The sequence below is a fragment of the Oreochromis aureus genome, linkage group 9, assembly GCF_013358895.1.
Source record: "Oreochromis aureus strain Israel breed Guangdong linkage group 9, ZZ_aureus, whole genome shotgun sequence".
NCBI classification, from domain to species: domain Eukaryota; kingdom Metazoa; phylum Chordata; class Actinopteri; order Cichliformes; family Cichlidae; genus Oreochromis; species Oreochromis aureus.
In genome coordinates this window covers 9,140,097-9,161,874 of record NC_052950.1, presented here as the reverse complement: position 1 = coordinate 9,161,874, position 21,778 = coordinate 9,140,097, and the positions used below count along the sequence as shown (strand labels likewise).

The following is a 21,778-nucleotide window of genomic DNA, read 5'->3' as shown; positions in this document are numbered from 1 at the left end:
CTCAGTTGACTTGGCAACACCGCAGTGCGTTGTGACGGCGAGTGGAGATTAAGTGGCCAATCAAGGCCTGAACAGTGGGGTAATCATTCCACTTGGTAAAATGGGTGTCAGAATTATTCTAGCACTTTCTCACTTCACTGTGCAGGCTGTAATAAGGCAAAGACATTTTCCTGTAACTCGAGCACGGCGGATAGGATTCAAGAACAACTTCCTGCTGATTGATTAATAATGAAGATGAACAATTATGTTCCTAGAAGCTGATGTAACCTTGAGTTCAGGGACTGTATAGAAAATCTATAAGGAGAGAAGGGAGTTCAGAGAAAAGACAAAGAGTCTTATTTCTCTTATTTCTTCAGATTTCTGTTTTATTATTATTATTATTATTATCATTATTATTATTATTATTTTTTATGGTTATGTTTAGGCTCCACCCTTTATAAAAATACACTCCCTAAAGATAACCAGAGCAACTGCTATTGTTACCACAGTGCAACTGATTAAAAAACATTGCTATTTGATTATAACACGATGAGAAAACACTGCAGTGCACATGCCGTTTTGTACAGGGTTATAGAAATCATATATTTAGCAACATTTTTATTAAAAATATAGAGTCTGTTTAGTTACTTTCAGTTACTTTTCTCAGATATTCGAAGGAAAGGTAGGCCGTATGTAATTCTGCAACCCTCTTGAGCAGCTCCTTGAATTGAGACAAGGCTACTTTGTTTAAATCCTTAAACTGTTAAGGATACCCCCATTCCCTAAACTGCGACCGTGAATGTGCTGTTGAGCAAGGCGGCTAGCTCTCAACCCGAGCCTGCGATGGTACCGAGTCTCTGAGCGCTGAGTAAGAGGAGCGAAGCGAATATAAGGCGAGATATCTCGGCAGAATACATTCTCGTTTGATTTCCCTCGATAAATAAAGGTTAAATGAAGGAACGGAAAATGAAAGTCCTCGCTGGAAGATAAATAGCTCTTTAATGCCAAGCAGACAGTGGCCCGATGCCTCATTTCTGCTGTGATTGTTAAAGTCAGTTCCCAGACACGTGAGTGTGGGAGGGATGGAGGACCGTGCAGACTGTTACTGCAGGAGAATCTGTTGTATGTGGTTCTGCACTCAGATTCTTGCCTTGTCAGTCTCCCTCTTATATCCCTTAGTACATTTACGTGAAGACGGAAGGGTCTGAGAGGAATACAGAACCATGTGGTTCTGGTGCGTTTAAATATTTCATTTGGAGATGCATTCTGGAGTTACCAGCTCAGTCCAGCTTGAAGGCCTTCTGCAAGCCCTCACTCATTTGTTCCAGTCTTTTGAGTTAATACACTATCCTGGATAGGTGGCCAGCCATGGATTCCTTCGTTTCACTGTCAAAATCATTGTATTTAGTGTGTTGTCACTTCTTTGTGTTCCCAAATTCATTTTTCAAAAAGAAAAAGAGGACGTGTCTTACTGTTCCTTTCACTCAGTGCTAGACATTAGTTGTTGTAAAATGTCTTTCAAAACACAAAACTTTTCGCTACCATGAAGATGACCCCCTGCTTTTAAGTAGAGGCCAGTAATTGGGCACTTGGATTAGGTTCCTGGTATGGCACAGCTTTAAAATAAGTGTTCAAAAACTTGATGCTGTACCCCGTCCTCTTGAGTTATATGATGCTGACTCTTAAAAGAGCATCTCAGGTTAGCCTCAGTCTGAAACAGGTTAGCTGTAGTTCCTGTGGGTGTCAGGTCTAGGGTCTGAAACATGTCGCCAATGGAGGAGAGCTTCATACTGCATACTGTACATGTTTCTGTTCAGACAGTGAGCAGAGAAGGGCTTTCACCCACCAGAGATGTGCTTCTATGCAGTCCTCCAAAATCCCAACTGTGCGTGGCTGGACGCCAAATGCTGACTGGTTGACAAGTGGGCGGGAACAAAGAGCAGAACAACAGTAAAGTTCACTGGGAATGGGCAAATAGTGAAACAAACACTAAAGATTAAAAATTATAGCAGATAGCACAGATAGAGTCTGCGGTGGACACTTTTCATTGTTTTTAACACTAACCTACAGCTCTTCGTGTGTTACAACTTTACTCTGACTGACCAGCAAGAGCACAAGCAAGAGTGGGCCACAGTGGGCTACTGAACTACAAATTCCACTTTAGACCTGTGTTTTTTCTTTGGCCAGCAGGAAGCATGTACTGCACTCTGGTTACAAAGAGACGTAAACACAAGTCTGTAAGAATCATGCCTGACCTTCGTGGACAGTTTCCTAACAAGCTAATTCTCTTATTTAAGTCTTATTTAAAACAAACCAGTGCTGATTGTGTAAATTACCATCCTGTTTAGATTAGAATGGATGCCAAATGGTGCAACTGACAAGTTATTATATGATATCAGTCATGCAGTCAGACGGCAGTGGCCAAAAATACAGAACTCGACAAACTGGAGCTATGTCCATCTTTCATATACAGTCAGGCAGACTTCCACTGGCTGCAGAACCAACGACAGTTGGATTTCACTTGTTCTCATCTATGCATGTCAAGTTTGACCTTATCTAAAAATATACACGTGCAACTGGATGCAACAACTCTGAGAACAAGGTTACCAACAACAACCTTTAATATCCATCAAGTCACCACAGACCTGTTTCTGGTTAGGGTTAGGCAGCAAACTTAGTTAAGGGTTATGAACCATGACTAGGTTTTCTGACTCTTTTCTAAAGTCTTGATGAGGGTTAATGATACAGGCTACGATACACAGAAAACATCTATGCATCAAAGCTGTGTTCTGCAACAGGTAGCTAAAGGGAATTCTGAAGAAAGAGAACAGCCTGAGCTGGCACAACATAATCTGGCATACCACCATAACGTTTGCTCTACCCTCAGGCTACAGCTGGCAACCACCCCCACATTACGTGTCACATCTGCAGTGTAGTCAACCACTGCCCGTGCAATCAGTGTTTGGCAAGAAGACTGACTCAAATGTGAACATAGTGAGAGCGTATAAGAGCCGGAGGGCTTTGCATTAAGGTTACGCAACATGTAACACATTATATATCCATGAACACACGCCTGGCCACATGTTTATTCACGCACGCATGAATATTATATTAACGCCTTTGTCCTTCACCGCCAATGAAAATAAAACGTTTCTCGAGCCTGGCAGACGGCACGGCTGACTTTCAAGAAATTCCACAAGCGAGTGCTTTCTGGAACTAAACGGGTGCGGCAAATCCTCTTAAAATCCTTTTAGACACCGTGGCAGTGGGGAGAAAAAGAAAAAGTTTCTCCCAGGCAAACATGTGCAGGTTTGTTGGGTTGATGTTGGGCTCTGGGGAAGGACACTTTTGCCAGTTTATTTCTTCAAGGCTAGGGAAGAATATTAACACAACACATACCCTACAGGGAAGACTTTAGGGAGAGGACGCTTTGGATGTGAACAGCTTAATTTTTTCAATTCAAGACCTCGAGACGGTGGTGTTTTACATGTTCTTTCTGCTGGGGTGACCTGGACAGCTTGGCTGCAGAGTTCCTCGCTATGCAAACAATGAAAATCAGTGTGACTATCTACTCAGGGCAGTTTTACTTGAGATAAAGTCCTGCAGCTGCAATGGAGTTTTAAATGGCTGTCAACAAGTGCCAGCCGATCCAGCCACCGTGTCTTTAGGCTCTCCAATTTCCTCAAGTTTCTCACAAACTAGTTTCCTCTCTCTGATTGCTATTTACATATTTGGGTAAATGAGCATGGGATTGGTCTCAGTGGTTTGTTTGTCGATTTGCTCTTTGCTTTTCTATTTCCTTTGGGCAACAGATTGAATTAATGTTTGTAGACACTGTGATGCCACACATGAGGAAACAGGAGATTTTGCAAAATTACAAAACTCACCCAATTACAGCTCTGCAAACACATAAGACTGACGAAAAAAGGAAAAAGAAAAAAAACCTCATTTGGGTTTGTGACGAAGATTTCTCATGTGTCAGAGGCACGGGGACAATAATTAGCTTCATTTACATGCTTTTCTATTAAACAGGCCAACAAACAGATATTTGTTTACCCTAGATGAAGGCTTCGCAGAGCACACACCCATGAGCAGATGTGCAAAAAAAAATGGCGCATCTTTAACTTTTGCTTTAAGACCTATTTTGGACAACAGATAAATGCCAGCTTGCTCACACATATCTTTATTTCTGCTTGAATCGGGCTCTCTTTAGCTCCTATCTCCTTTCCTCCTTAATTACTTGTTGGAAGGTGTTTGGATTTTCACCGCACGCCTGCTGTTTTGGTCATTACTGGCCCCTGTCGGAAGTGGAGTGTCTGCCAAAGAAGCTTAGCAAAAGACAGGCGCTGGGGATGTGTCTGTACTCACCTGGGGTAAATGAGGACAACTCTGCCTGCTGGCTTTGAGACCTGTTCTCCCCTCGGGTGCCGTCCTGATGTTGAAGAGGGCCTGAAGAGCACACTGGGCTGCCTGATTCTTGGCCAGTTTCTTGCTGCGGCCATAGCCCTCGAAAATCCGCCCGTCCACGCGCACAGCCATCACAAAGCTGCGCAGTCGTCGGCCCTCGGCTCGCTCCGAAAGACAGGCGTAGCGCAAGCCCGGCCGCAGCTCATTGAGCACAGCCACGGGGCTCTTAGGGGCCTCGGGCTCTTGGACAATTCCACCGAGCCTCTGCTGCGCCTGCACCATCAGGTCCAAGGTGTGGCGCAGCAACCGCCCGTGTCTGAGCAGCTCGCTGGAAAGTAACTCGCTTTCGGTTTCCGAGTTGCAGAGCGAGAGGCGGTCGGAGCACGACGAAGACTCAAACTCCTTAAAGAGCGTGTCGGGGAAGTCGGCCTGGTCTGAGGTGAAGTCGGCTGAAGGGTTTGAAATGTTTCCCATGGCTAGGTGGGCCTGAGGAGCATTGGGGAACTGGATGAAGGACTTGAGGGCCAGCTCTGCGGCCCTCATCTTGGCTTTCTTCTTCGTGGGGCCTGTGCCCTCAAAGGTCAGCCCGTTGACTTCCACGGCGATGGAGAAGACGGGAGCGTGGACGGGGCCCGTCTGAGACACCATCCGGTACTGCAGGCCGGGCCGCAGCTCATTCAGCTGTACCAGCGCGTTCTTTGGAGCCTCAGACCAGGACAGTTTCTTATAGATCAGACGGAGTTGACACAGGTGCCCGTTATTGTCTTCCTCCAGTGGCCGTTTCCTCTTCAGACCAGAGCTCCCGCTTCTTGTTGACTGACACTCCCCGGGACCTATGGAGCGATCCTCTAAGTTACCAATATTGCGGTTTTCCTTCACCTCTGCACTGCTGGTGCCTGCGATAAAAGGAAAAACAATGTCATTCCAAGTGATAAGAAAATAGTCAAAACACAAGAGTGAAAAGAGGCACGTTTATCCTGACTGAACAAGACGAATCAAGGAAAATCTCTCAAGGCAGATTGAGCCACTCGATACACAATGAAATGGTAATGAACACGTCTGCAATCGTCTCCCTGAGCCGAGCCCACTTCATACCACGGGGCTCTATCATATTTAAGTATTTTAAAACCCCAAATACAAATCCCCTAAAATGGCGATGTTATCTGCCAAATCATCCTGTAATCTGCCTCCAAATTAGTTCTGAATCTGTGTCGCAAGTGGGGAAACACTGGTCCCCGCGGCCAATGCAAAGCATCAATCCTATTTGTAATAGGGGGTGGGGATCTCGTCGAGTGGCAGGCATTCCGAGAAAAGGATGAGAGAAATGTCTGTAGCCCGCTTTATTTCACACTTCTTATCCTCCGTGAGAGCAAAGTCTGAACAGCTGTGATACGCTCTTCAAACCTAGTTACGGGGTAGTGGTGGCGTATTGCATTTCTGATGGGAAATGAACAAAAACAGGGTGTTCAGATCCTGCCAGAAGAATGTTAATGGTGGCATGGGAGGCATTCATTGGTGGGCAGATTGTAGGTCTAGATGATAGCGTATGCAGGCATGCATTTACCTATCTAATGACTTAATTATCATGAACACTCGGATTTAATATTTAATCGCTCGCTTTTAAAGGAATACAGAATTTTAACGCGCAAGCTGACACCAGTGTGTAATCAAAGAGCTCATCTGCCAAATAATTAATTATGCGGGGCGACAGAGAGATCATTTCCATATTAGGCCTGCCACTGAGAGAGCTAGCGTGTGTGCTGACAGAGAGAAGGAAAAAGACGCAGCAGCTTACTTAAACTGTCCTCGTCCTCTGTGCTGCTGGTCCCAGGGCTTATGTACTTGAAGGGAGCGATCAATGCCGACAGCATACTGACTTTCTCTGGAGGGGAGACAAGAGACACGCAGAGTCAACAACAGGGCAGCGGAGGAGATGTTTTGATAGTTTTATCGATTAAAGCCGCGGCTCATCATCGGCCCCAACACGGGGCCAGAGATGAAGCATAAGCGAGCAGAACTATGCACACAAGCCTGTCACCCATGCATGGAGCGCAGTGCACACACATGCACGTGGTCAAATAAAAATCCACACATTCGTCCACTGTGACTCACACTACAACGTTTGGTGTTTTGTGGACTGTCCTGTTTTGCTGCTTCATTCACAAAAATCACCGTGGAGCTTAAAGGAAAATATTCATGTCTGCAGAATCAGCGGCGTCGCCAGAGAAAACGCAACATTAGACGCAACAAAACAGCTTTCTAAATCAAAGTGGTCTGTTCAGATTTTAGACAGGACAATATCACAACTGTGGGAATGAAAGGACTTCTTGAGCTGTTACTCTAATAATACGTGTAAGCTGTTGTGTCCAAATATCCCCCAAAAAGTCATGCAATCTACTCTACCTCTCATTCACACATCTAAAATCATTAGGCTTAATTATGAATGCTGTTTGTTTAATCTGTAATCAGACCCAGATCAATATATTGGTTGGCCTGTTACAGATATGTCAGTATTAGTATATCCAACAAAAAGAAAATAATGCAAAATAAATTATTTAAGTAATAATTAAAAAATTGGCTCATCATATAGTTCAGCAAAGCTCTTTTGTTTCCAGTACTGTCAACATTATGCAGCACATACAGTATATATAAAATATTTTTTTTAGTAATAATTTAAAGTAATAATTCAAATTTTTCTATTTTTTTTACTCTTTGGAATCTAAAAGATCCTTCCTTTTTTCCAGCGGCCCTAATCCTCGTCCATACCCTCTTAACAAGTGGGCCAGTCAGACCGACCATATGCACACATACAAACATGCATACAGCAATTATGAACATGTATATGCTTAAAAAAACACGTATTATAAATCCCCATTCTTTTGATTTTCATACACATTATGCTCATTTCCTCATCCCCCTGTGAACGCCGTGCTACAGTCTCCATTTATAAACAACCAAGTTTTTGTCATCTGACTATAATCAGTGGTATAACGAAGATTTTAAGACGAGCAAGACAAATTAACCACTCGTGTCTGTGCCATACAAAACCTGCCCGTAGGTTTTTCTCACATCAGTAGTCGTCGTAGTAGTCGCAATAATTGTGTCAGCACTGCTCAGAATCGCAGAAATGTGACTAAGCATTTGATTTTTCTTGCACCCCCTCATGAGGGATAATAACAAGATTTTTTATTTAATATTGTCAGGTTTGCTACTGTCTGCTGGATCACACCGATAAGCAATCTTCACTTTGCTGTCAGTGCTACAATTTTCATGTAATGTGGAAAGTGAGATTCAAGTCACAGTGAAAAACAGCTCAATTAATTAAACCCAAAATGCAAAATAACCAACGTCTCTTCTTTGATTCTTGTTTAATTTCAGGCGTTTTAACCATTTGAAATCTTCCACACTCAGGCGCCACACCTATGATGATAAACTCTCTTTATCTACCGCAGCTCTCTCCTCTTCCTCCCTGGGGCCCGCTGCTGTCCAGGTGTGCGTGTTGTTTACTGTATGAAGCCCTATTAGAGCCATTGCTTGGTCTAGTGCACTCCATGCAGCGCTGAGCAGAATTGACAGACCAGTCTGGCTCCTTAATTAAACCTCCCCTCTCTTCTCAACACCACCTAATGATCAATAGAAGACAAATGTAAGGGAGAGGCATCAGGACGGGAGGAAAGACAGGGCTGTACAAAAGTACAATGAGGTGATGAAGAGGGAGAAATAAAGGCAGAATGAATTGATGTCACTGTGTGCAGGGTTAGAGGGTGAGCCAGAGGTCACGATGCATCCCAGGCCCTTTGTGTCTCCGCCCCAGCATTCAGGCCCGGAGCGGCAACAGTTTAACGTTGCTAAATGCTGCCTAAATGGGACGCAGCATTACAGTGCAGTAAACACATTTTGATAAGAGCACAAGGTTGTGAATGAGCTCGGCCCCCAGTGCTCTCTCTCTTCTCGCAGCTCAACAGCACTAGAGGGGCTCAATGAGTCACTCTGACACACATGGTTACACTCTAAACACTGAGGCTGGAGCTGTGCTAGTCCTCGTGGGCCAACATCACAATACACGCATTTGCATTCTGACCTAATTACGGACCGAAGCCCAACACAGGCAGCAATTTGGGCCTAAATGACTCCCTTGGCCAACAGTGTCATTATACAGGCCATTTTCAAATCAGTCTATATTGTTTTTAAACCCCCTGAAGCCCCATTTACAGTAAGAAAAAACACACACACACACATACGACTGTCTGCTGTATTTACAAATGTGGAAAAATTAGTGTTTTTTAAGGGTCTGTTGGCTGGTACAGCATATCTTAGCTCATTCTTGCATTTATACACAAATGTAGCCAGCGCCTTTGTAGCGTGAAAGACAAATGTTCACTTCAAGCATGAAATTGGAGAGCACAGCGAGGCCAGCAATTAACACTCAGGAGCCCGAGCTTTCACACTGGGGCCCCAAACGCCTGTAATCTATATTTGATAATCCTGTTCCACCAAGGGGTCTTAACAACCCACTCATCAGCTATTGCCAAGTGAAAAGCCCCACTGGGCAATGAGACACCAAGGCTTTGCATAAACAGACTGAAAATCGGGAGTCGCTCTGACATACGAAAATGCATCCTCCTTTGGAAATACGAGGCTGACATTCGGAGCGCTCAAATCTGGAGGTTTACAACGGAGAGGAGACGGCAGCCGTTAATACTGTGCTGTGATTGTAGGATCCAGGTCTGCCACTGATAAATGCACTAACCCAGCATTCTTTAGGAGGAAAATCTTTGGCTTGTAAAATAAAGTCTGACTAAAGAGAAAAGGCTTATTATGACTTAGTTGATCGATGACCTGCATATATGTTTCCCTAATGAGTTTATGTTTTCAATTAGTAGTTTTAAGTCTTCCTTAATACAGCATGATGTTCACTTTGTAAACTGTGGTTCCACTTAAATAGGCAATAAAGCAGGATATGCTTTAATCACTGTCACTGAAAAGTGGCTACAATACAGGTATCACAGCTTGATTACATTTGCTAAAATGAAATCCACTGTTCAGTTCTTACATGTAGATGTGGTTTTAAAGCTGTTAAAGGCCATTGCAACCCAAATTTACTATCATAGCTATTATTACTTTTATTAACGGATAAACTTTTTTTGAGTCGCTTTTATAGATGGTACAAAGGACTGATAAAGCCACTGTGACCTCACACGCTGGGACGTGAAATCCTGTCATGAAGCCAACAGATGAGGTGTTTGAAACCGGATGTACCAGGTGAGGGATGTATCAGACTGTGAAACCCCGTGATATTGGTTAACAACTTGTTGTTAATGAGCCCAATACATTCTCATCCCAAAGCGTAACATATTACGCCATGTGACAAATTGTAGGTATGCTACGCTTTCGGCCATCCAACACATTTCTATGTTTGGCAACGTCAGGAAACATGAGAACCGTTTGGAATGAGTCTACACATGGACATTTCTTTTACTTTCTCAACATTAATCACTTTGTAAAACACCATCTAACATGATTAAGACTGTAGTTACGGTTAGGATTAAGGTTAGGGTTAGGGCTGGAATACACGGCTGGAACGTGTGTTACTGCTGGGACCGTCAATCTATTGGATTCCATCCACAATCCGGCACGTATCATAGGGAAGGTAACCTTTCGCGTTCCTATGGGACGCCTCGGGACATGAGAAATCGTCGGTATGTTACGTGTTAGGAATGAGATCAGTATCTTGATTATGTTAGTTTAAATGGGCTAAAATTTTAAAATGGACTTAGCGTTTTATACAGTAAGAATTGAAATGAATACCTGACTGTTTATAAAAGCCAAAGCTAAAGGTTGGAGCTACAGATATCGCCCCCTGGTGAACATTCATAATAATGCAAGTTTAAGGCACTTTCCATTGGCTTTATTTTACAGACTTTTTCTCTAGTTCTTCACCCTCTTCATGTTCTCCTTCCGTACATCCACGAATCTTCTCTCTGGACTTCCTTTTTCCCTCCTGCCTGGCAGCTCACTTCCATCCTTTCCTTATTCACCCTAACCTGCTGCACATCCTTTCTAACTCAACCTTTTTGTCTAGCCAACCAATAACCAATAATGGGGCATCTTTTACTTACAGTGTAAATCTTTATTTTCTTTAGCTGCAGTCATGTTAATAAAAAAGCAAGAAAAGATATTTTATTTTCCCCTCCAAACAAATCAGGGAAAAACCTGCTAGTTTATTTCCAATTAATGCTAATGTGATGCAATAGCATTATCATCCAAAGTGTAAATGAGACCTAACGGCATGTAAGTAAAATTAAAATTCTATCTATAATGACCTGATGATGGCACTTGATGAAATGTTAGGTAATCACATCTCGATTGGCTTTATCCTCTGGCCATCGCGATGTTGAAATATTTGTGTGTTGACCAAAACGCTAAAAGCACACACACTGATAGATGAAATATCATCCCTATGCAGTTAATGATGTAAGGAGGAAGCAGATTCAATGCACTGTCCTCCCTGCTTCCTAATGTGCTGGACTTATCACCAGGCTTTATGAAAGCCTGCACAGACCCTTTTATTCTGCATTCAAAGGCTTTTTATTTGAACATTCACAGTCAGAATAGAGGTTTTTTGTCTATAGAGTTCCTCCAGTCTGTATAATTTCACACAACCTTCCAAAACAATTCTTTTCACTTTCAGTGGAGCACTGTTCACTTCAAATGTCTCAGGAAGTAGCTATTGAGTAGAAAATATCACTGTGGTTTCAATAACTCTGATGTTGAATCAACTGTGCAGCAGTAAGCAGCACAGTTTAGAGGTCATCTCTGAAATGCCACCTCTGACTGTGTTTTCAAAGGTTCATGAAGCGCCGGCACAAGCGCACTATTCTCTGATTTATAAGTGAGCTCTGTGTAACATCAGAGGCATTTTTTTTCCCTCGGTGATTTACAGCTTGTAGTGCTACTGATTTTCCCAGAAATATAGCAGATTTTCACAGCTGATAACAAATTAATTTGAGCAGTTTTAAGTTTATGCTCCAGGAAGTCCATATGGAGGCCAGATTGCCGAGACCACCTGAAAGCTTCTTTAACAGAAATCGCTTTTAAAGCAGCATAAATACTCTTCTTCTGTTAGTTAGCACTGATATGAGATTGAGGCTGACTGTGAGGCCAGATTCATGTTTCCAAATTATACACCGATTATACCCGTCCGGTGACTCTATATCAGGGCAAATAAGGTGAATGTGCAACCTTCCCTGTCAAAGCCTCACCTCAAAGCTAAGAGGAAAAATCCCGTCTGCTGCAAAGTTCGTCAAACGTATCACCGATCACCTCCGCAGATGTGAACCCCGTTACCTTACATGCCCTTCACGGTATCTTTCATCCATCCCTTCTTATTCAGCAGTGGGCCTGAATGAATGAGACAATGCATGCCAATAGTCTCAGCTCACTACGTCCATCCCCCACTGCACCAGGACACAGCGAGAGGAGACGACACTCATTTGTTTCCACCACGGAAAGGCTGGGAGGTGGAGGAGAGCCAGGTTAGATAGGGAGAGCCTCGGCAGATGGCCAGACGTTCCTGATAGTGACAACCCTGATGATGGTTTCCATTCACAATGAGCCGCCGAACAGGCCCTCTCTTTCTCTCCTCGCACTTCCTGAATCAGTTCTGAGGAGAGGGTAATGAGCCCAATCAGATTTCCCCATGGCTCAGCATAACGAATGGGTCAGATGAGCGACAGGAGACACTAGTGAAACAGGTGCTGGGGGAAATCATTGACTCTCACTCTCTGTTTGACTTTCTCTCTTTCCCTTTCTGTATTTTTCTCTCAAACTCTTCTTAATACTGAAAGCCACTGAGCCACTAAATGAGAGGCTGCATTGTTTCTTCACAAGCTTGTCTCTAAAGAAGTTTGGACGCAGTGTTAAACGTAAATCAAAGCAGAAACTGACGATTTGTAAATCATGCAGAATCTGTGTTTGACTGAAAACAACACAAAGAAACGCAACCGAGAAATTTGATTGTTCTGAAAATGAAAGCTTTGAATTTGATGTCACAAAGAGCTTCAAAAAAACTGGGACAGGGGCATCTTTACCACTGCGTTGCATCACCATTTCTTTTGCCACCGAATGTGTTTCAGCCCAGTGGATGAAGTGTTGGAAGCAGAATGCGTTCTTATGTTTGCAATATAAGCTCTTTCATAGGTTTGGCCCCTCCTTCATCATGAATTTTGTCCTACATTTACCGGTGGCTAAAAGGTCTGGAATAGAGGCAACATCTAATAAAGGATGTCACAGATCTCTCCTGATTGGAGGAGTAATTCACCAGAAAGTGTTATGGTCTATTTCATATCTGCTGATTTTGCTTCGCTTCTCCTTTCCCCGCCTTTCTGCCATCATGTACAGTGTTACTCTTCATAGCAACTCAAAGCTCGGACTCAGCAAAAACGCTGAAAACACAGTTCAAGTCCAAAGGCAGTATACTGAGCACCTGCTGTATTTGAATGTTTCCACCTGTGTCTCCCCGTCTTTCCCTTCATCTTTGTCAGGTCATCTCTTTGCCTCCCTGCTTGTTTTTATTTTTCTGACTGATTTCAGGTTGTATATCCTGGATTCTACCTACATTTTTCTTTATGTCTTCAATTAAAAATGATTCAGTAGCTTCTTAAATTCATAATTCTAGAAGTTATTGCGACTGAGTCTACTTTTTGTGTAATTTTGTGTACTTCAGCCTTTTTTCCCTGTTTCCTTTCCATAATAATGGATTCTTGACAGCCACCCTTCCACTGACACCATTTCCGATAAGGAATCAGTAAAGCCAGATGCATCTCTCAGGTCTTTGCTGGATGTTTTCTTATTTCTGAAGGACATTGCTTTTATCTGCCGAAGACAATTTTTTTGACAGCCTCAACTTCTTCTTTCGTCCTCCACTTGTCCAGTTTTCTTACATTTTTAAGGCCACATCATGCTGAGATGTGCCAAGTTTTCAGCTAATGCCTCTTTGGGAATCACCTTGTTGGTGCAAAGCATATAATTTTATACCTGTCAAACTTTGTCACTTCTCATAGAGTGGTTTTCCAACAGGATGCTGGTAACAAAGTGCCAAAAATACAATTGAAAATGGGAAAGTTGTCTTTTATGTGTAGGCAAAACACTGATACACGCTTTAGTTAGGTATCATTTTCTGCTTGGATGAGTCAAAAGGTTAGTGTTAAGTGGCTTGACAAGGAAACGAACCAAAATAACATCCCTCTGAAAATGGTCTGGCACAAGGACTGGAATGGAAATGAGAGAAAAAGCAGCCAATGTCCAAAGAAAAACTTGGAAAGACCAGAAAGCTTGGGGAACTATTGCTCAATGCCACTTTAAAAAAATAAAATAAAATCTGGCTCAATGAAACAAAAGAAATGGGGGATGGAAGGAAACCTCTGCATGAGTTTTACCCTGTCAAACTGTTGGTGTTTCAGTCACAGGCAATGCTGAAAATCTATATGCACTGGACATAAATTATAATTTGACTGTATTTCTGCTAATTATGGAACTTTAATCACAACCTGTAATATTAAACTAAAAAAAAAATCTAAAAATCTACAATTAAAAAAAAAACACCAGAATATTATTAAAAACGTCCTTTCTGACTGTTAGTGATGTCTCATGATACACTCACAAAATGTTGACTTTAAGTGAACTGATTAAATGCAAAATGTCCTTGTAATGTTGGCACATTAGTAAAATGTGAAATGTAATGTAATGCACTTGATTGGTTTACATTCAGTTTACACCAAGCATATTTTCTTTAATGATCAATTATTTGAATAAATAAACCTTTGATTTTCATTTCAGTTACATTTTACTCAAAATGACTGCTTCACGTTCGCCGAGGATGAAGAATCATTTATAGCGTAATGATACAATACATTTTTTCACCAGTGTGCCTGTGTTGTCCACACATGCGTAAAAGGCTTTGTGCTATGCGTCTGCGGGCCTCTGTACACACATCAGTCAAACATCTAAGGGGAAACATGCAGAGGCTGCTTTCATATTGTGTTTTTGCTGTTTGACAGACATAAAAAATGGGCTTTAGCAACATACAGTAACTCCAACAACAAAACCATAAATAACACCAACACTGCTGTGGTCCCCACCCATGGTAGATCTTTCTGAATAATCAAACAGCTGTAATGTGGCTGGATGTGTTATTTAGCCTCTGTGCTCAGTGTCTACATTCCTCATATGATTTCTCTCGTGTTGAGCTCCGCGCTTATTTCCTGTCGAGTAAAAACACTCGGCTGTAGAAAGCCCCTCGCATCGACCACTGACAGGATATGGGCTTTTTTTCTTCACGCTCAGGTATCACCCACCTGTCAACACAAATGTGCGCGAACTTCTGTGTTAGGAAGAGGTGTTTTAATCGCTGTTGACGTTCAGTGTGTGTTGAGAGTGATGCTGGAGGACAAAAAACAAAAAAAGGCATGTACAGTATGCTATGAAAATGGGAGTAAAAAAACAAAAAGCGTAGGGGGACACTTTAGCACAGTGGTCCCCAACCTTTTTTGCCTCACGAACCGGTTTATGCCCGACAATATTTTCATGGACCAGCCTTTAAGGTGTCGCGGATAAATACAACAAAATAAAACTAGTGCCGGTACCAAAAAATGAAGATTTATTCATAACACACATGAAAAGACCCAGGAAAACCGAGTTAACGATAAAAACGTTAACAAAATAATGCTGAAAACCGATAAAAACCCTGAAAACCATACATTTCACACCTGAGCCTCAACTCTCGCGGCCCGGTATCAAACGACTCACGGACCGGTACCGGTCCGAGGCCCGGGGGTTGGGGACCGCTGCTTTAGCACACACTGATGGATATTTAGCACCTGATTAGCAGCAATGAGGACAAAGTAGCCAGGCCATCTGCTTTACATCTGCTCCCCTGGACATGCATGCATGCCAAGGGCAGGCTTCTGTAGACACCCTTTGCTACACGCTGCGCGTCATTTTGTTGTCTTTTTGAGCAGATGTTATGGCGTTTACAGATTAATGTGACCTTTATCACCTATAGATCTTCACGATCATCATAGATACATGGTCACCGGTTGTTTTTGCAGCTACGCTATGTTCAGTTTGAACAACTTGAACAATGCGCTGCTAGTGGGATGTATCACTTTGTGTTTTAGGCGGATGTATCATTTTCTGTTTTGTTAACTCCAATTTCTGGTTCTCATTAGTGACTGAGGTTGGCAGGTATTACTTTTCATTTAATCATGTTAAAAGCTGCGTGTGCGCGAGACAACCTTTGAGACTTAGACTGATTAAACTTGTGTGGAATTCTTCATAATCTTGCACTTTTCTCATTTGATTTGTTTGCAATTAGTGTCTACCTTCGCCTCCTATGATAATTACAACAAGTAAGAAGATAAAAAATAGAATTAATTAGGAGGGAACAAACTTGAAATATCTGCAACATGACTCCTTACAAGGATCTGGCAGATAAGTCCTGCATCAGTAGGCCAGCAAATGATACACCTGTTCCCAAGTCCAAACGTCTCCTGAGTTTGTTTCTTTTAAGGAATGAGCCTCCACCTTTGGGCTTTAAGCTGTTCTTATTAACTCACAGTGTCCCTGGACACCAAATTTTAGCACTTCAGAAAAGAATCATCCTCTGGCTGACTAAGATTTCAGTGCGGACGTTAAGCTTAGGATCAAATCTTCATCCAGGCATGTAATCCAAACCACACAGCCTCGTATTAAAAAGCTAACCCCCATGTTGTGGATGAGCTCATTTCAGATGTTACCTCAGGTGAGTTTTTGTCATTTTCAGTGTCTTTTTCCAGTCATGTGTTCCTGATCTCTGTCGAGTGTATTTTCACTCTTTGTTTCCATCCAAAGTTATATATCACAGTTTTGTTTTTTAGAACATCAGCTGGCTGGTGCATCTTATTGGTCCAGGATCAACATTGGCGCTAACCAGTTATGTTGTTATGACTCTTTGGATAATTAACTCTTGTTAATGTATTTTCTTTACTAACTTGTAAAATATAATAACTATATTATCAAGTTGGGTTTGCTGTTAGCCCAATTTAGCTTATCATGTTGGTTTATTAGTGATACTTTTTAAAAGCGTTAGCTAACTTCTTGGCTAATGCTAACTGAATGGTCAGATAATGTCACTGGTCAGTTGCTTATCTTGGAGAATAACAACGTTATTACAATGATGTCTTAACAGCATCAACATGAGACACTTAGTTACCCAACTTAACATTGACTATTAGCTCCACTTGTCAATTTAATGAAGCTAAAATAATCTTGGCTGATTTTAGCTTTAAATGGCACCACTGAGCTTGTTTGTCTCTTGGGCGCTAACAGCATTTGGACCTAGAAATGGCTAAAAACCTCATCCTTAACAAGCAAATCAGGCATTAGCAGGTTGGTCGTTTCACCATGTCTCCTGCCTTTACGCTATGTTTAATAGCTAGCTCATCTTATAGTAAGTAAGAGTACAGGGTTGCCCATTTATATGGATACACCGTAATAAAATGGGAATGGTTGGTGATATTAAAGTCCTGTTTGTGGCAAATTAGTATATGTGAGGGGGCAAACTCCTCAAGATGGGTGGTGACCATGGTGGCCATTTAGAAGTCGGCCATCTTGGATACAACTTTTGTTTTTTCAATAGGAAGAGGGCCATGTGACACATCAAACTTATTGGTAATGTCACAAGAAAAACACATATACTAATGTGCCACAAACAGGACTTTAATATCACCAACCATTCCCATTTTATTACGGTGTATCCATATAAATGGCCCACCCTGTATTTCAGAAAAAGTCAAAACACAGTGTACTAAATTCTGGTGTACCAACATGCATTTCTTTAGTTTTAGCTCTAATGACTTGGAATCAGACCCCCATAAATACTTTACAGCTTGCTGTCATACAGTCACATCTCTTGCTTTGCAAAGCTTGTGTTGAGTTCTTGAAAGAATAATTTAGAAATCTAAACAGTGAAGAAAGCTAAAAGAAGCTAAAAACATTTGTCTCGAGTCTGTTTTTGTCACATTTCTTATAACACGAAGAAGAGAGCAGCACTTTACTTTTACTGCTTGATCAGAGAGAACAGAAACTAAAATGCACCTTTTCTGGTCTTCCATCTTCTTATGTAGCTTCTTAATGGGTGCAAATACTTAAACAGTGGGGGCCTGCTGACCGACACTTCTGTGCGTGTAAGAACAGATAAGATTCGGCTGAACCTGAAAATTCATGAGCAGCCCTGGCAGGTTGAAACTAAGGTGGCGCAGAATACAACACTGGAGTACGAGAAGAACTCAAGCGGACTGTTTAATCATATTGTGGCACATGGCAAAATCTGATGCCGTTATCTCTTTCTCTCTCACTTTTAAATTTTTTTTACATTTGCTCTTCCATTTTGACAGCGAGACACAGAACACACTCCTCTGCTCCTCAGAGGCGACTCGCCACGCTCGAGTGTCATTGCAGGAGCCTGCTCAGAGTGTGTGACGGCTGCGGATTGTCGTAGAGACCCGGCAGACGGTGGAATGGTACGGCGTGGGGGGAAGGCTTATGATCACGCCACCGCCTAACACTCACGCTCACAGCTCCTCAAGCACTCACCTCTGAGAGCCGTGCTTGCTTTCAGTGGAGGGATACAGCTGGAGAGCACCGTTCTGATAAAAGCCTTTTAATGTCATTTCTCAAATGCGAACTGTATGAAAGTGTGCATTTTCGATGTAAGAAAAAAATATATAAATTTTTCACTTTGGATCCCGCGCTGTGAAGACCAAGTACGCTGCTTTTGGATGCCATTCAGTTTGACTGCAAAAGCTTTTAGCGCTAAAATAGCAACATTGTAACAATAGTAACTTAGAGTGCTGGAAAGGCCTTTATGAAAACAGCCAAGTGTATAAAACACGCAAGCAACAAATCATCCTAAAAATGAACTTGGCTCCAGCTGAAATGTCAGTGTGGCCTTGAGATCGAGCAGGGGCAGAAAGAAGCTGAATGAATCCTACACGCAGTCAAGAGTCTGTTCCTGTGAATACATCTAGCCAATTAAAAGCAAACAGGCAAATCTTTTTTTTTCACTTAAAAAACTTCTACATGGATCACGATCGCCACCTGATAAGTGTCGGATTTAATGCGCACTCGCTTCCCTCCATAACTGAATATTAATGTAGGCTGTCATCCATGAGAATGACTCATTTACGAGCGAGCGGAGAGAGCCGGAGACTCAAACCTGGATGAGGTTTGTCGCCCCGCTCGTTTGATAACAAGCACTCAAGTGTATTTACAAGGCAGAGCAGGCGAGATAAGTCTGCGGCGTAATGACACTAAGCAGGTCAGGAATGTCTCTGCCTCTCAGTGTGCTGGTGCTCATCTCCCTCCTACAGTTATCCTTCTTTCTGTCAGCGAGCCGCGCGGGCTTGCTGTCATCGGCGCCGATGCAAAGCATTCTCCAGCTCGACTTGAGAAGCCTTGTCTCTCCGCTTTCATCACATTCGTTTACTCAGAGCCGAAACTCTGGCCTGTCGCCGCGCTCGGGAGAGAGAGCAAAAACGTGTTGCACTGACACGGCACTCAAGACGGTGATGTGACCCCCGCATGTGGTCTCCAATCTCAGGGTGTGTGGGTGTCAATAGGTAGGTGTGAGGTTAGATACAAATTGGCCTGCTCGTGTCAAACCCCTGCAGTCACCAGCTCAAGCCTGGACGGCAGCTGGAACCAAAAAGCAACACTCTGAGTGGAGGGAAGGTGTGAGGGAGAAAAATAGCTGAAAGGAGTCTGACTTTTGGGTGCAACTTCATATGAAACACAATTTATCTGTTTGGAGATCTAAAATAAATTTGTTTTTCCTGCTTCTATTCGCTTACCCTTCTTCCCTTTCAGGCTCACCTGTCCCCTCTGCGTCCTGTTTAGTCACCTGCACCCTGTCCCGTCCTCTCCGGCGCTCAAACAAATCTGCGAGCGCCTGTGTGAGCTTCCCCCGCCACTGTTTTTATGCCTCACATTATGACACATATAATCAGGCTGGTGGTTTGCACTACTTTGTTCAGCACAAATTGCTGCACCGATGGTCGCGGCAAAGCACAGATGGGACGTGGACAGTTTTTCATCGGCTGTTCCATACCACAGAGCCCAACACATCTGGTATGCAGCGAGAAGCATCTTTGCACTAATTTGTTTGTCACTATATATTGAAGGGACTATCTGTCATCCTGCCATGCTTTGGTTGCGGCATGATGTTTGAAGAACATGGCTAGTCAGAAGTTTCAGGCAGCCTGGCTGGTTGGCCACTCGGGACTCTCTCTCACACACACGCACACACACACACACACACACACTCCATCTGATTGCAAGGAGGGGAAGGGGAAATAGAAAGAGTACGGAGTCTGCAAGCTTTTGCTTTAAAGCAGATCAACTCTCAGTACCCATAAAAAAGGGAATTTAAAGAGCCCAGTCAAAAGTGCTAACTGTGGGTGTGACTACAGGAAGCCCTATCTGAGTGATAATTGACTGAGATGCTGTTGTCATGTCTGGCGAGTTTTCCTTTCTCCAATGGCACGTACTCAGTTGTGCAGGTGCAAATTTTAGTGGGGACGCAGGGGACGTGCTGCTCCTGATATTTAGAGCATGCAGGAACTTTTGAACAGGAACAGAAATCTTTTTAAGACATGTCTGTGTTAATAAAGTCAAGGGTTTAAAAATGCTTTAAGGTATAACTTAATGGAACAGTTGCTACGTGCATACTTTGGAGGTAAAAGATGCAACTTTTAAGTCAATTCAATTTTATGAATATAGCGCTAAATCACAATAACAGTGACCTATAGAACCTTTATATTGTAAGGCAAAGACCCTACAATATACAGAGACGAGTCCGTATCAGCAAGCACTTGGTAACAGTGGGAAAGAAAAACCCCCTTTTTTAATAGGAAGAAACCTATGGCAGAACCAGGCTCAGGGAGGGGCAATTACAGGCCTACCACGCCTTACTAAGCAATGATTGGGCAATAGCTGTTCAGTGAAGGCACTTGGCAAAAGGTCAACTTCATGTCCCACAAAATTTGAGACACTGAAATCTCAGATTTCTTAAAGTTTTTTCTTTCTCTCTCCAAGTTTTCTTTCCATTTCTAAGCTTCATTTTTTCAACAGAAACTCCCGATGGTCTGGACCGATGCTTTCTGACAGCTCATAATATCCCCTTTCGCATTCTGTGCTCCACATTTGGTGTTATTCTAAGTCAGTTAAACAACTGTTTGATGCTGATGCATTCAGGCTTGAAAATTAGCCTCAGTCTGGTCATTTGTTAGTTGGTCCTCGTTAATGTCAAGTGATGTCAAAGTCACGTAGCACTGATGCTATTGAAAAGAGTGCACACAGTCCATATTTAGTTCCTGGAGAAACAGGAATTCGAAGGTAGTGTTGGCGCACAGTTTTGGTGATGTTTTTACACCAAATAGGATAAAAGCAGGAATGAAGACTGGAGAAGAGGCTGGACATGTTGGAGCTTTTGAATGGAATGTAAATGTAAATCTATTTTTCAGGGAGAAGAAGAAAAAACACTGTTATCTGACGACAAGCACTTTCCTTGGCTACTTCTGAATGACATTAATGTTGCAGGGGAGGATGAAGCGGTGGCAATGCTGCCTGCAAAGGGATTTATAAAATTTTAGGGCACTCAGTATCTTAGAAATATCACTTTTATATGTACATAAATTGGAAAGGGAAAAGCTCCGTCTTCTTCCTTTAAGGCTTGGGTTAGCTCAATCTAGGTCTGGGTAACTTAAAAATATTTTCCAATTTGCCAAAATTCATGTAGAGAAGGCTGAAAAGGACATGAGCAGGCAGAGTAGGGAAATGTGATTTCCTGTAATTCAAAGGACTGAAATGTAGGGGTTTTTATGAATCGGCACAACCCGAAGAGATTGTATGCTTTGTAGACGGAGGAAGCGTACGAGATTACTCGCATTCGTAGTGTTGTAAAATCTAAATTGAGACATTAAGGTAAAAATCCCCCATACAGTATAGAAACGCACATTGTTCACTGTTTGGAGCATTTAGAGGCTCTGGAGAGAAAACACGCTTAATTCCAACAAATGATTTGTGTGTGACATTCATGCAAACATCATTGTGCAGCTGGTTTAATGCACAGCTGGTTTAAAAAGAAAAGAAATCAAAGCCTTCACATGAAATGGATGTACAGTCAAGCAGAAATGAAGAGAACAAGGGGAGATATATTCAGTTCTTGAACTGAGACCAGTTCCTGAGAAGAGTGCTGAATAATGGAGTGGTATAATGTGGCACGCAGACATGCTAAAAGGTTTTTGCTGTCTTTCTTTGATTTGGTGCCATTGAGATGTATGTACTTGTGTCGTCA

The 21,778-nt window shown here is 42.5% G+C and overlaps 1 protein-coding gene across 1 annotated transcript in view; it reads right to left on the bottom strand.

Annotated features, from left to right (window-relative positions):
* adarb2 (adenosine deaminase RNA specific B2 (inactive)) overlaps positions 1-21,778 on the bottom strand; it is a 219,484-nt gene that overhangs the window by 74,729 nt on the left and 122,977 nt on the right. The window contains exons 3-4 of the mRNA XM_039616890.1: positions 6,182-6,268; positions 4,348-5,282 (exon numbers count right to left, since the gene is read on the bottom strand). Of these exons, the coding sequence (XP_039472824.1) occupies positions 4,348-5,282; positions 6,182-6,268 (1,022 nt within the window). The remainder of the gene's footprint in view (positions 1-4,347; positions 5,283-6,181; positions 6,269-21,778) is intronic.